Source organism: Elgaria multicarinata, chromosome 4 (assembly GCF_023053635.1).
Source record: "Elgaria multicarinata webbii isolate HBS135686 ecotype San Diego chromosome 4, rElgMul1.1.pri, whole genome shotgun sequence".
In the NCBI taxonomy this organism is placed as follows: domain Eukaryota; kingdom Metazoa; phylum Chordata; class Lepidosauria; order Squamata; family Anguidae; genus Elgaria; species Elgaria multicarinata.
In genome coordinates this window covers 110,726,522-110,742,211 of record NC_086174.1, presented here as the reverse complement: position 1 = coordinate 110,742,211, position 15,690 = coordinate 110,726,522, and the positions used below count along the sequence as shown (strand labels likewise).

Here is a 15,690-nt window from a genome sequence, read left to right as displayed (position 1 = left end):
TTTGGCATTTTTTTAAAAATATAAATTTAATATTTTCCAAATATAAATGAAAGCAAACTCCTAGCCCAATGAAATTTTAACATATAATATTTTAACATATAAAAGCACAGAGTAATGTAGCTCTTCATATAGTGGAGGTTCTTCCCCTATAGACCTCTTTCAAGCAGCCAGCCTTTTAGAATGGCTCATGTCCAGAAGTTGCTCCTTCTTCCTCACCCACTCCTAACTCCTCCTCCTTCGTAAGATTTGGTATTCCCACAGAGGGAGAGGTCTCTGGATGGCTCTCATCCAGCTGATTAGCCAGCATCTGGAAAAATTCCTTTCTGTCACTCCTTCTGCTCTATCTCCTCCGACTTTGGTAGCTCCATCACCCCTTTGCCCTCTTCCTCATCTGACTCTGAATCTGTTTCCATGCCTTTTGGGAGTCCTTCTGCAGAGAGTTTGGGCCTGACACATCCCTATCGTGCACCTATTCCATCTTTTGTTCCTTAATAGATTTTTTTTCCTGGTGGGAAAAAAGACAGAAATAGTGGAAAAACTCAGGAGGCCTACAACTGGAAGATGATATCATCTGTACTCCTCATAAAATTTTGTAAACGAGGCAATAAAAGTCTCATTCAGAATTTCCTGTAGACACAAAACAGTAGTACACGGTCTCCCTTCAATGCCTGCAACTATTTATCCAGTTCATAAATGTTGCTAAATATATTTGAGTTGCAGCTGTTCTATATTAAGTGCGCCGGATCCTTGGGGAATCGTATTTAACATCCTAGAATGTATAAAAAAGCAAATTCTGATGGTCAGTTGAATGTACAGCAGCGAGAAAGAGCCATCTGCAAGGTGAGGGGAGAGATGATGCCCAGGCAGATATCCTGGCTAGGAGCATAAAATCGTACAAGATCTTAAGTGTTCCTGTTTTAATCTGGGCAAGCTGGGAGGGTATGATCTATTAAGATGTTGGGATCTGCATATAGATGAAGGGGTGGAAAACTCATTGGAAATCTTAATTTAAAATAACTTCAGTGGTGTGCATTGTTTAAAAGCAATTAAAATGTATTTATTTATGTATTTATTAGATGGATATACCACACAAATTGTCTGGGATCCAAAGGAGACATTTTGCCAACAAAAGGAAAAATACTGGTGGAATGGATTTCCCCTCCCAATCTGCTCCGGAAGGGTGGGGTACCCTCTCGAGCAGATTTGGGGTGCTGCAGGGAGGAGGCAAGGATGGGAAATCCTGCTGCACAAGTTGGATTTGTAAACCTTTTGTAAACTCTTGTATTCTTTATTAACTGATTTTCCAATGGCAAGTGTGGACTATCAGTTTGGCTTTACTTGCAACATTTTGGCTCCAGTCTTATGCACACTCACCTGGGAGTAAGCTTCATTGAACATAGTGGAATTTACTTTTGAGTAAACATGCATAGGTTTCCTCGACTAGTTTCTTATGACTGTTGACTTCTTTTGGCTTCGAAAAAAAAGTCTTCAAAATGAGGATTCAGATTAAAAACTTGAAAACTTAATTATATATCATCATAGACCAGAGGGCTATCCTGTTTCTTGTTGTGACTGGTGAACAATTACTATTTTTTTCTACAGTATTACAAATTATTGCTTATTTTTCTCATAAAGTGTTTCCCTAAGGATTCAGCCTCTCTTAATAGAATAATAACTATATTTGTGTGTATTTTAAACGAAACAGGGAAGTGCTGTGTATTTAGCCCACTCCTTCCTTTGGATATGAATTCACATCTTAGCAGCAGTACTGCAATTGTGTTGATGGAAAATTAGCAAAACTGAAGTTGTGCGTTGACTCAGCCATATTTTTCTAGGTGTTCCTTTAAAAATAAATAAATCTGGATATTGTATAGGCTCTTGAAAACTACAGGGTAAGATTACTATTGTACTATCCCAGATGCTGAAAATCCATTGAAGCAGAGAACAAACCTAGCTGACTGATTCTGCTACCCAAAATTTTCCAGCATGTGTTAAGAGAACCAACTTTGCAGCTTGCTGATTAAAAGTTTGAAGCGATCTCAGATAATGCTATTTTAGAAAGGCTGTATTCACAAGGTATTCATGATTACAGTTCTTCTGTATTCAAAATCAGAATACCTACTTGGTTACCTGAACAGGTGAGACGTGGCCAAAGCAGGGAAATTCCTTGTTGCCTTGGAGAAGTCATTCTTTTTTGGTCACCCATCCCACTTTAAAGCGGAGATAGTCACATTCTTGACTATTTCTTCCTTTTTTAAATTTCTTCCTTTTTTCCCTTCCTTCCTGTTTGAAGTAAAATTTGGAGCTTCTAAGACTCATTCCACAAAAAGCTCTATAAGAAACAGGCAGATCCGTATTGTAAGCGGTCTGAGCCAATTCCACAAATAGAAGTAAGGTTAACATGCAGAGTGGACAGGACCCTTTTCCTCCCTTTGCATTTCTCTTCTTGCATTAACTATGTGTATATTTATTGCATCCCTCGAGAATGTCTCTTTCATCCAATAAAATCAGTCATGCCATACAGAATTATCACTTCTTCTAACAATGAATTCAATTGGTGAGTACTGAGAGGATTGAAGGCAAAATTGGGCCACTGAAAATTAAGAGGGAGATGTCAGTATGCTTGAGATTTGGAGAAGGGGAACCCTAAGAGGCAGCTCCCCACCCCCACAGAAGTCCAGACTGTTGAAGTTTAGACCATGCTCAGTAGCTATTGAATGTTTAGTGTAAGTTGAAAAATAAAACCCAAGAACTGTTTGGTAGTGAAGAGGATGGATTTCACTGCTTGAGCATCTTACAGCTTTTCTCCTAGGCATTTTAGAGACCTATTCCTAGGTTATTATGGCTGTTTTATTGATTCCTGTGCTGTTTATTATTTTGCATTCTATGGTATTTTATTCTTTTAAAATTAGTACTGTATTTTATATTTTTAACTATAGTGCAGCATTTTAGTTTTTTTTTTAATTGTTTGTAATCTGCCGAGCGAACATTAGTTATTAGAAATGTGAGAAAGAAAGAAAGGGAGGAAAACCTGGGTGGCTGGCAAGTACCCTGAACAGAGCACTGTGGCAATAAGGTGAGGATACGCTGCAACATTTAATTGTAGATAGGGTAGCAACTTATGAATTGTCAAAAAAGAGGAAATGCATCATTGTCGTCATCATCATCATCATCAAAAAAGAAAAGAGGACAAAAGAAGACACAGATTTGCATAAATGTTGCATATGCTAATTTATATGTATAGATGCAAATTCAGAAATAAGTACTATAGATCTAAGAGAATACAGCACATCTCACTATAGTGTGCCTGCTCAGTCAGCTGTCTTGGTGCCAACTGTTGGTGGGTAACTTCAGGGCCTGTTCGCTATCGCTCCTTACGGTTATTGCTGTGAGGATAAAATGGAGTAGAGGAGGAGGAGGACCATGTAAACTACCTGGGGTTCCTTGGAGGGGAAAAAATAGGATATAAAAGTAATGTCACGTCTAGCTCTGCTCCCCCTAGTTTGGAAGACGGTGTTTCAGCTAATCAATCAGAATCAGCCTCTGATGTAGAGGAGTCGGCGCCAGACACAGGCCAGCCTGTATCAGTGAGGGAGAAAGCTCTCACGAACTCTTCACCAGCTGGTGCTGAACTCTTTCCAGAGCTTATCCCATCAAGGGCAAATAATACAGTGGGAAGCCAACATTCTTCCGAAGGAGAGAGCACCAACAGGCTAACTGATCCTAGAGTACATCGCTGGCTAAAATGAGCGGAGCGAAAGGAAGGCGAGAGAAAGTCGGCCCGCCTCGCCTCGCCTCGCCTCAGAAGCCACCTCAGAACTAGCCTCTCTGAAGTTAATGCGTTTTGGGAAAAGGCTTTCTTCTTCTTGAACTGACAATTGTCTTGCTTAGTTCCAAGAGATTAGACTCTCTTCAGAGGGGAAGAGATGTTTATTGCTTAAATAAAGCTTCGTGGATTACTTATTGTCTCCCAAGAAGGCAGGAGGTTAAAGAGGAAACATGACATGTAATAATAATAATAATAATAATAATAATAATAATAATAATGATGATGGGCATGTTGATGCTGAAACTGGCTTCTCTAATGCGCTTCAACAGCCATGACAGTTTTGCTGCCCATGGGAAACAAACTACCCAGTTTTAAACCCCTTAGGGTCACAAGGAATGGTTGTTGCCCCGTGATAATGTCTTTCTCATGTTAGCTATTTTCAACCCAATTCTGATTCTTTACATAAGGACAACCCCCACTCCCATATCCCATTGCACTCAGAAGCAGAAGCTTTTTAGAAGTGCCTGGTTGGACTCAATAGAAAACGTGGGCCTGAAGAAACCACATGAGATGGAGCTTTTCACAAGGTGTTTCATCATCTTTGATACATAAAAGCATAAAGATGAAAAAGAAGGGCTATAATAGATCTTGCTGGCTTGGCCAAAGAAATACTTCCTGGTTGAACATCTGCCTGTGATCTTTTTGGGGGAGCTGGCATAGTGGGAACCTGGCGTTTTTAGCTTCCTTTCTTTTAGCTATCATACATCACTGACTCATAATCAGCCAGTTGTGCCTCTTGGGTTATCAGGATTTTGAAGCACTTTTATCTTTCAGTAGATATTTTCTTTTGAGGTGAATAAAAATGCAGAGCAGTGGTTAGGCTGTTGGTTTTATTGAAGTTTTTAAAAATATACAAAAAATGAAATTCAACAGTAACCCACTTTGCTGTAAACTTCTGTGCATGGGGGATCCCTTACACATTTTTTCAAAATGCAGAAAGTTCCACACAACGTGGGATGTGGACTTTGCAAAATCATTTAACAGCATACGTTGAGTTTTTAAACTGACCCCTACATAGTTGGGGGGGGGGGGGATACAAAGATGCATATGATGAGTGTGATGAACAAAGTCCTAGATCTTAAGGTATACTTGTGGCCGGCTGCTTTCTTTGTCAAGATGCAAGAATGATTGTGGTGAACAGGTTATCTGAATAATTCATTGTGAGCAGAAGCTGTAATTTGCACACTCTGCTCAACTCACTTTTGAAATGTTTAGAATAGCTCACACAATTGGAAGTTTCTGCAGGGCTCAAGCTAAGTGAACACATGGATAGACATACATTCTACTTTCCTCATGTAGGTTGGCGTTGAGATTTTTTGGCAACATATTTTCTTGCAATTATGAAAAGAGTTTTGCAATGTAAGAATAGGTTATCCCAAAGTTTTCTTAAAACGGAGTAAGGTCTAGGAGAAATGGCAATCTCTGGTGCCATCTGCTGGACAACTGTTATAGCACAAGGCAGTAATGTATTGGCAGTATTTCCTAGCGGAAGATGTTGTTTGGCTACAATTAGAGCTTCAAAGAATTGGCTGAATTGCCTTCCTTCTGGGAGATGTATATGAGAAGACATATGTCTCACAGGGAAAAGTATGTGTTTCTTGCTTCTTAAGCATCTCCTACCGATGTGAACACAATATTTTCTATGTAGTAGGTATGAATGTGTGTGTGTGTGTGGGGGGGATACCTCTGGTTGAAAAGGAAATACAAACCAACAACCCCAAACCCAATACAAAAGTATGTCAGGTGTCTGCTTAGATTTAATCCTTACTGTTTAATAGAGCTCTACACCTGCTGTCAACTGTAAGGTACCATTGTGTTCACACCATGAGTCCTGCAGGCCTATTGGGAATTTCTCCCTCGCAGCTGCATCAGGGTCACAGGTTTAGGGGAGAACTGCTGGCAAAAGCTTAAGAATTGGGGGCAAATTTCTACATCGTATGGGAGATCTAATTTTTACACATATTTTTACTTTCAAGCAAGTGAGTGCAGGTGTTTATCCAAATTTTATTGGATCACTGGTGCTGGTGGAGAGTGTATGTGTTTAATTCTTTCCTCTTAAGACATTTTTCTAATCTGAATTCGTGCCTGTCTGGCATATAAACAATACATCTTTCCACCATCAGGGCTAACAGGAGGTTCACATGGAAAATTCAGAGAGGGTGAAAGGATTACGTAGTGCCCATCCCAGTGCTGCTGCTCCAATCAAATTTGGAGCACACTTGTGTTTGGGACTCCTGCTCAATGTGTAGTTTAGCTCTCAGGTGATCTAAGAAATTCAGTCTCACTTTAGTCCCTCTTACATGGCTTCACGGCCTGATGGACTCCCTCATTCTGACCAATTATTAATGAAGGAATGTCGGCCATTCCTCTGAGATACTGGTTTGTTTGAGTACAAGTAAGGACTGAGGAGTTAAGCCAAAAGTTTCTGATGGTTGTTTACATTTTCTGTTTTGCTTGATGTAGCGAAGTGTGGGACTGCTGGCGCATGACAGCTTTCACTTGAAAATTTTATGAACAAAATGGTAGCAGGGTGTTTATGAAAAACTTTCAAAGGAAACTGAAAGTAATAATAAGTTTAGTAAATGGATTAAACTTAGGAATGACAACAAATGGACTTCTATTGCTAGGACTTTTTCTTTTGCCTTTTTGTTCTGAAACGGTTCCTAGAATTTTGAGTATGATAATGTGGCAGAAAGTCAGTGTGGCCCTTGGATCAGGGCCACACTGACTTTATATTTGGCCTCTTGTAAAGATACACATAATATATGAATTAAAACTATGCAGTCAATGAGTGAGCTTGCCTTGGAGCTCTTGCTATAAAAAGTTTTCTTTTCCTTACAGAAGATTGCACCAACAATTTGAAAGTTACAAAGAGCAAGTACGAAAAATAGGTGAGGAATCCCGCCGTTACCAAGGAGAACACAAGGACGACGCGCCGACGTGTGGAATCTGTCACAAAACTAAGTTTGCCGATGGTTGTGGCCATTTATGCTCCTACTGCCGGACAAAGTTTTGTGCCAGATGTGGAGGCCGTGTTTCCCTACGATCAAACAATGTAAGTTTTCTACTGCATGTAAATAATCGTGATAGATTCCATTGCTAGCGCATCCTGTTGTTTGTTACGTGCGTTTCTATCTCCACAACCTCACTCACCTCAACCCATTGTATTTTATCATTTCATCAGTTGTTTATGTTTATTCTCAAATGTCATCACTCCATGTTGTGTATGTGCGTGTGAAATCAATCTCTTATAAACAAAATATAGACAGTCTATTCTGATTTATTGCATCTTGAACGTTTTCTATAGTCTTACAGAACAGTTAATTAAGAATATTGACAAAAAGTAGTGTTACTGGTTAGTATCCAGTGTTAGTAGATGAAATGAATGAGATGACTAATTTCCATCTACTGAACATAGAACTAACGCTGGAGGGTTTTTCTATATGATGCATTATTGCGCACTCGCAGTTGTTTATGGGTTCTTTAGACCTCATTGTTACCCTCCAGGTTTGCTTCTGTGTCTAACCAGCAAGTTCAGAAAGTTTATTTAGAGTAGAAAAAATGCAGCATTTAATTGTGAAAGTGAAAGAAAGTTCCATTTTTGCTTGTGTATTTGCATTATTCTGCTATACCACAGTGCCACTTAGAGGGTATGTAGTGGAAAATCAGGAAAGGAAACACTTCTCATGTAGTGCTCGGATTTCAGTTCTGCAATGAAACTAAAAGTAGATACAGCGATTAATAGCTAATTAATTGTGTATAAAAGCTCAGATACTACCCATTGAATTTAACACACTACATATGGGGAAGCCATATTGCTTTCAGTAATGGCTAGGGTCAGGGGAGCCAAATTGCCTCTAGTAACAGCTCCTGGATATGGCCTTTTATTTTTGGGTGAAGAAATGTCAACACCTCAGTCTCAATCTCTGCAATTGGAGAGGCCACAGATGGGTGGTCTTTGGTGCATTTGTGGAAACTCCTCTTTTTGCTTACACCAAGCCATCAAGCCATCTGCACTCTCCTCTCCCCAATTGCTGGTGATTTGATCAGCTTACTTCCACAGTGGGGGCGGGGAGAGAAATATGCCAATCAAATGTTGGTTTATTCGGCTAGCTTTGTCTAAAGAGCTTAATGAAAGAGCTGGTCACTCAGTACAACAAATAGTTTGCAGTGGAGACTAGTGGCTCCTGTGTCAGTGATGCAGTGAATACTCTCTGGGTTTCAGTCAGAACTCTAAAGGAGCTATCCAGCATGCTGAACCCAATTTCCAACATGGGTTCAGCACCTTGGATAGTATCTTTAGAGTTCTCATTGGTTCAGACTAAAACCAAGAGCAGATTCACCATCCCACTCACATAGGACCACCAGCTCCCACTGATAGTATGGTGGCAATCAAACTAACTAACTAACTAACAACAACATGGATTTGCTCTATATTTTTCATGGTATTGATCAATGTTGCATGCCTGACATTGCATGTTAACTGAAGTCCTTCCATTTGATGTACTAACTATCGATATATGTCCAGTTTTATTCAATAAATATTCAGCTAAATTATTGTTTAACATGCCGTTGTCTTCTGTGGCTATACTAAGATAATCCTTTTAAGTACATTCAACTGAAATGTGTGTGTATTTTTGCTGTGGGGAAAAAAGAGCCTTAAGTCTAGAAGTGCATTTCAAAAATGGTCAAATTGCCCTCTGGATCACAGTAGCATTATTCTGTCCTTGAATTTCTTTCCTGTGTTTAAATGAAAGCCCTAGCAATTTTATTTCAATTAAATTATGAATCGGAGTAGCATTCCACTGCATTTTGATCGCATGCAAATCCCATTGGAAGGAACAAATCTTCCTAAAGTCACCCCCAGAATGTTAGAATGCGCCTTCATTATCACGTATGTAGTCACTGTAGGCTCTGCACTCCTTACTTCTGAGTAGACTTGGAGAAGCCTTGCCCTGCTTACTTCATAGTAGGCTTAAAATGGTAATAAGCACATTTGGCCTTGCCCACTCTGCCTTTGACACTGCCCACAGATGGAATATTCCCCACCCACCACGCCCAGCTTGAGCATTTTGTAATGTGGCCTGTGGCTGAAGAAGGCTCGACAGCCATGCTGTAGTATGGTGACCATATGGAAAGGAGGACAGGGCTCCTGCATAAAAAGGGGAATGTCAGCAGGTGTCATTTGTATGCATACAGCACCTGGTGAAATTCCCTCTTCATCACAACAATTAAAGCCTCAGGAGCCCTGCCCTCTTTTGTATCTAGTCTGTCTAGTATAGGTCCTGCAGCTTTAACTGTTGTGATGACCAGGTGCTGCATGCATACCAATGACACCTGAAGAAATTCCCCTTTCTATGCAACTGTTAAAGATACAGCAGCCCAGTCCTCCTTTTCATATGGTCAACCTATGCTGTAGGGTATTGGCCCTCTTGATGAGATACAGTATGGTTGTTGATCTGTAGTATCTGGTTATGAGGTAAGGTGAATTTTACCACGTCCTTGTGACAGGCTGGAACAATGGAGTAGAGGAGATGGGACCACATTATTATTTTGTTTTTGGCTTAACTGTGCTGCTGCTAGTGGTTTTAATTTGCTTTTATTTGACCTGCTTTATTATCATTTTATTGGTATCTAATATTTCATGTGTTTAATTTGCAAACTGCTCAGAGAACTTTGGTTATTGGGCAGTTTACAAATGCCATAAATAATGTCACCACATGGAAACATGTGCCCTGTTGGGCCATGTCCTAATAAAAGTTTACGTGTGTGCATTCACTGACTTTCTTAAAGCAGCATTGGCCAACTTCATCAGCCTGTGGGGCTAGACTCTGTCAAGCCAAGCTTCTTCAAGATCAGCCCCCTCTCCTCAGCTCTGGCATCATTAGGACATCAAGCAGCTTGGGCCAGGAAGGCTGTGGCTTCAAGCTAGAGGATAAGCAACGTGCCCCTCCTCATAGAAAACGAGAGGATTTCCCACAGCCCTTTGTGATGATGCAGAGGCTTCTAGGATGTTTTCAATGAGGAGGTGTAGCTACCAGGTGTTTGTAAAAGCTCAGGAAGCATTTAGATGGTACTTTTAGGCATGCCTACGTACAGTGAAATAATCCTAATTATTGACATATGTAAAATGAAGACAGTTTGGGCTAATGTATCCTTCTAACTGTTGACTTTTTAATTGTGTACAAGAAATTAAATGTCTTGAAAACAAGTATTGTCAAAAGCAGCACCAACAAAGGCATTACTGCAATGACCTTGTTTTTGGTATGCTCCTAAAAATATTTACAACTTGATCCTATTGTTTGTCGAATCCCTGAATAGGAAGGTAGAGGCATCTAGCTCAGCAGTGTTGGCGAGCACTTTTGGGGTTATCCCTTCCATTTGGACCTTGATGCCCAGTTGCGTGGCCACACCCCTGAAGTCATCCGGTCCCGAGCAAAAGTGCTGGCTGCGATTTGGCCAAAGACTGGTTTTGCTGTGTGCTAGCTTTCCTTCGCTGGGGAAAATTTGCTCACAGCCTAGGTGCCCCAACAGAGCCAGAGGCTGGAGGGGAGCTTCACCCACTGTGTCAGTCACGGCTGCTTGGCTTGTGCTGCGGTGCAGTCAAAGCACCAAAACATCCCTGGCCTATGCCAGGGATGCTTTGCTCATGTCATCTTCTCTGCAATTACCAATTTTCTTTTCCAGTTGCCTGCCCTCATGTCATGATAAATCCTGTTTCTGAGGGAGCAGCTTTTTGTGAGGGACCAGAGGATATAGTGAAAAGGATTGCCAAGAAAAGTCCCAGTAACACGTGGCCTTTTACACATGGCCCTTTGGATCCCAGCTATGCTATCAAAACTGGAGTGCTGAGTCCTGATGTAACCCTTCCACTGTGCTTTCTTTATTTTCTGCTAAAATGCTTCCGGTATCTGTAGACTAACAACAGGGCAATATTTTCAGAATATATTTAGTGCTAAACTTTTCGGCTTCTGCCGTCATCAAGAATGGTGATGTTAATTGGATATGAAGAGGGCAGTTTGGAATTCCTAAGAATAAGAAAAACAGAGGTGTGAGTGGTATAAAGCTTAAGAAATCCCCTCCAGATTGAGGCTATGCAGACTCTGGCCGTGGGTAGACCAGGCCTATATCCCGGGATTGTCCCGGGATCATCCCTGTGCATCCAAATGACACACAGGGGATCCCAGGAGCAGGCAGGGATGACCCCTCCATTTGCCTGGGATAATCCTTAGGTCTAGCTAAGGCCTAAGAGTTCTGTGTCTGTAGATCCAGAAGTTTTCTTTTCAGTCAAGCATGTCAGTGTACTTTGTTTATTCAATTGGAACCATATGGCCTTAACTTGGAGGACAATTCATCCACTTTATACCACTCATTCCTGTTCTTCTTCTTAGGAATTTTTATCTCCCAGCATTCCAACTGCCACTCAGGCCACCCATTTAACATCGCAACTACTGATGGAGGGAGAAGCCGAAATGTTTAGCACTGAATATATTTTGAAATTACTTTGTTGATAGTTTGTCTTTCCTTCTTATGTACTGTAATTCTGTGCATATGGTGCTGCAAATATTTTAATTTCAAAGGGTTATTTATTTTCAGTAAAATCTTATGTTTACAGAAATGCTAGAATTACCTTATTTATATCTGCCTATTAATGTTTTCCTCCTTTTTCTTTTTTCTCTTTCCTTTATATTTTTCTTCTTTCGCTGCTTCCCTGGATGCTTTCCCAAAGGAGGACAAAGTGGTTAGAATCCATGTTTCTTCATATATTATAATAATGTTGCTATGTTCAAATATGTTTGAAACTGATTAATGTGAAATATTTGACTGATTTTTTTTTTAGTTACTTAGGCCATGGCTAGACCAGGCCTATAGCCTAGGATCGTCCCTGGATCGTTCCTGTGCATCCAAATGACAGGATCTTGGGAGCAGGCAGGGATGACCCCTCCATTTGCCTGGGATAATCCTTAGGTCTAGCTAAGGCCTTTGTGAAATGAAACTAGTTACATTCCTGCATTTTTTGCAGATGCTAAAATCGAGATATTGAACAAAAGGCATAAGTATCACAATTTTAAAAATTTAAAGATGGCAGCCAAACAGTTTTTCTATTAGAATATTTTAGTTTTAATGGCAGGTCAATCAGTAGAACAATACAGGATATACTTTTGGAGGAAGAAAGTTATTATAATTTCTTGTTACATTAAATGAGAAACCAATATAGTAATTTAATACACTGACTGAGGGGCAGTTGTAGTAGCAAGTTGTTTCTGGATGGGATCAAAAGATATCTGATTTGATTTCTTAACTTTCTCTTATATAGTTTACATTTTATATTGTGAAATATGCATACAGATATTAAAATCATTAGTCTATTAAAATCATTAGCTGTTATTTTTTATGGTGGGTTTTCTGGGAAATCAAACCAATATTATAAGGCTATTTAATTTTTTATATATATAGAAAGATTGTATGTGTACCTTTGAAACATCTACTCACTCTGTAAATATTATAGCATGCAATATGATTTTAAAAATTGGCTCAGGGAAAATAATCTTTACAATTTTAAGGGAATGTTAAAATGTCAAGTAAGTTGAGACTGCACTCTAGAACAGGGGAAGGCAACCTGGTGCCTTCAAAATGTTTTTGACTACAGCTCCCATAATCCATGACTATTGGCCATACTGGCTATAACTTATGGGAATTGCAGTCCAAAACATCTGGAGGCCATCAGGTTGTCTGTCCCTGCCCTGGAATGTCCTCTCCTGTGATCACGTATTAAAGGAGAAGATCAGTGATGGTAAACAAGCTGTATTTCTGGTATCTGGTTTTTTTTATTTACTTACTGATAGTTTCACCTATGAGTCCCTGACAAGCTTCCAAAGAACTTCAGGTTTCCTAATGACAGTCTGCATAGCAGCTGCTGTTTGGGGGAAAAATCAGCTCCCTTGCATTAAAATATCTAGGCATTGAGCAAGTATCCTTTTAACCTTCTTGGATTAACTTAATATGTCTTAGATTACATGGCTGTGCAACTTGTGGCCCTCCAGATGTTTTGGCATATAACTCCAATGAACGCTAGGCAGCATAGCCAATGTTAAGATATCATGGGAGCTGTAGGCCAAGACAACCGGATGGGTCACAGGTTGTCTTAGAAAATAGCATACTAATGACCTATGTCCCATGTTTCTTAACCATATGTATTGGCAAACATAGAAGCTAGTCATTTACCTAGGCATTACATTGCCTATTCTTGTGTAACAGTGCATCTTGGGAATTAAATATACAATATTTTTGGATTAATCAGGTATTTAAATTCAAAACAGGACACAAACCCCCAATACAAATGTGTATCTTGGGTTGCAATCTTAAATATACCTATCAGAAAGTAATTCCTATTGAACTCGATGCAACTTATCTTTCAGGTAAACATATTTAGGATTTTGGCTGCCAGTTGAACAGAATTAATGGGGTGCTTTGTCAAAGGCAACCAGTAGGAAATGACTTTGACTAGAACCAGGATCCAAATGGCTGTATGGGGATTTCTGCCTTGAGAAGAATTCAGCCTGAACAGTGGGGCTTTTCCTTCCAGAAAGCAGCCCCTGGCACTACTAAGCCATTATCAAAACTTGGGAGAGCTGTAGGAACGGCCTTGTGGGATTACAAAGTGGGGCGGGGTGGTGGTCAGGCAGAGAGGAAGTTCCAGTGCACACATAGAAATACATGTGCTTCTCCCCTAAGGGATCTCAGCCAACATCCTTTGATGTCTACATGGAGTTAATAACCACAGAAGTTAAAAGAACTTGGAAAAATTCAGTTTAAATTAAATTCAGTTTGGACAGGTGCCTGTTTCAGCTAACCATCAAAAGCTGCTTAGAGGTCTGCTCTTTTATTTTTCTACTGGTCTTCTTCCTTTACATGTAGCTATCCTACTTGCCTTATCTCCATCATCAATTCATATTTAGATGTCATCACTTAAAACATTCTCTCGTCAAGCCACTAATTTTCAGCAAAATGCATTATTCAACACTATTTAGTACAGAGTGCCCCAAACTTTCCATTTTGTTTTAATGTGTTGAGCAGAGTAGTTTTCAATTAATACTTTGTAGACAAAGTATTTTATTACACAGTCTCCTGAGAAGCTAACATGGGGGTTGTGTTTCTGATGGGACTTCAGATGAAAACATCTGAGAGAGAGAGAGAGAGAGAGAGGAAAAGCACAAATTCAAATGCTGAGTGTTTATCATCTTGTCAACATCTTCCATATGGTCAATGTCTTAATTTTTAAGACTAGCAACAAATCTTGGCCATCGATCAGTTCTTTTCTCTGGAAAACATGAACTTGGATGATGAGAAGTGTAACTTTTAAAAGGGAGGTTGCAGAGCAATTGCCTTTTTTGGATTTGATCAACTATCCCATTTGTTTCTAAATGTGTTTAATTTTCAAGGATAATACTGCACAAATAAGGCTGATTGTGATGCCGAGTTGGGGATCAAACCATCTCATTTAAGAAGCATGAAACACACAGTTGGAATACTTACTTGAAGCACCACAACTTGCTGTTGTATTTCACTATGGCATGCATGTGCATTTTGTTAGTCAAATAATTTTCTGGGACAGTTTCCTTTTTTGGATTGATGTGGCAAGTTTGGGCCTTATAAATAAAGCTGGCGAGAGGTATTAAGGATTGTTAATTTGATCTGTAGTAAAATATCTGTACTTTGTGTAGATGGTAATATTGTAGCAAGGTAAGATCAGAGAAATTCTGCATTGAGTAGATCACTTTATTCCTTCATTTTATATGAAGTAGAAGTGTCACTTTCCTTGGAAGAAGGAAAAACAGTGGCCAGGTATATGTTATATGCATGTGCGTTTCTCCATAATATTTGCCAGCATATGATATAGTTGGATAAATGTATTGAGTTTGGATTTTTCAGTTTTCCTTGCTCATTAGAAATTTTGGAGTGGTATATTCCCCCCCGCCCGATAGGAATGAAAACTAACAAATAGCAGAGTAATTTTGAGCAAACAAAGCGATGATTAGGAATGGATGTAATCTGTTCTTTCTCTCTCTTTTCTGTTACAAAGAACTTTAATCCTCATCCAGGATTAAAACTGTGTATTTTTAGCATGGCTGTGTCCTAGATAAAAGATATTTCGCCCAGTGCATTTTATACATGTCTTTATAGTATTTGGAAACATTTGTTTTCTGCAGTGCTTTTCTGTTGATCTGTATCTTTGTGTTGCATTTATCTAAACTATTTTCTTAGTTCCATGTTCTTCAGATAGTCAAACAAATACTAAGAAATGCTGTAAGGAAACCTTTGAAGCTTCCAAAGTTTTGTGTGTGTGTGTGTTTTAAAAAATGCATTCAGTTCAGGCATCAGCCTTAGAAGTCATATCTTTTTGTTTTACAGAGTGCTTTAGTGATCTGTAGTTTTAGGACATTTGCTTAATATTGCTTATTCCTGACTGAAATAGAAAAAAAGAAGAAGATAGATTTAAATCAGTCCAAAGGGACTCAGAAATGAATCCCAGCCCACCTTTGGGGAAAAATAACATATCTCAGTAGTACAGGATATGCTTTGCATACCAGAAGATCCCAAGTTCAATTACTGGCATGGTTAGGGCTTGGAAAAATCCTTGTCTGAAACTCTAGAGAGCCGCTACCAAGGGCCTTGCTAGACCAGGCGTTAGTGCGGTGTGAGGCCCGGTTTCCCTCCTGTGCATCCAGATGACGCACAGGGGAATCCGGGGTCAGGCCGCGCTGAAGCCTGCCTTAAGCCGGGATAAGTGAATTCGCTTATGGCCCAACTTTTCCGCAGCCCCGGCCTGAGGCTGGGGCTGCGGAACGTCTAGCAGGGTC

At 39.8% G+C, this 15,690-nt stretch overlaps 1 protein-coding gene across 24 annotated transcripts in view; it reads left to right on the top strand.

The window, feature by feature from the left end:
- The window catches only part of RIMS1 (regulating synaptic membrane exocytosis 1), a 278,881-nt gene that overhangs the window by 85,425 nt on the left and 177,766 nt on the right, over positions 1 to 15,690 (top strand). For all 24 annotated transcript variants that reach the window (XM_063124987.1, XM_063124976.1, XM_063124984.1 and 21 more), the window contains exons 2-3: positions 6,671 to 6,884; positions 11,559 to 11,570. In XM_063124987.1, the coding sequence (XP_062981057.1) occupies positions 6,671 to 6,884; positions 11,559 to 11,570 (226 nt within the window). The remainder of the gene's footprint in view (positions 1 to 6,670; positions 6,885 to 11,558; positions 11,571 to 15,690) is intronic.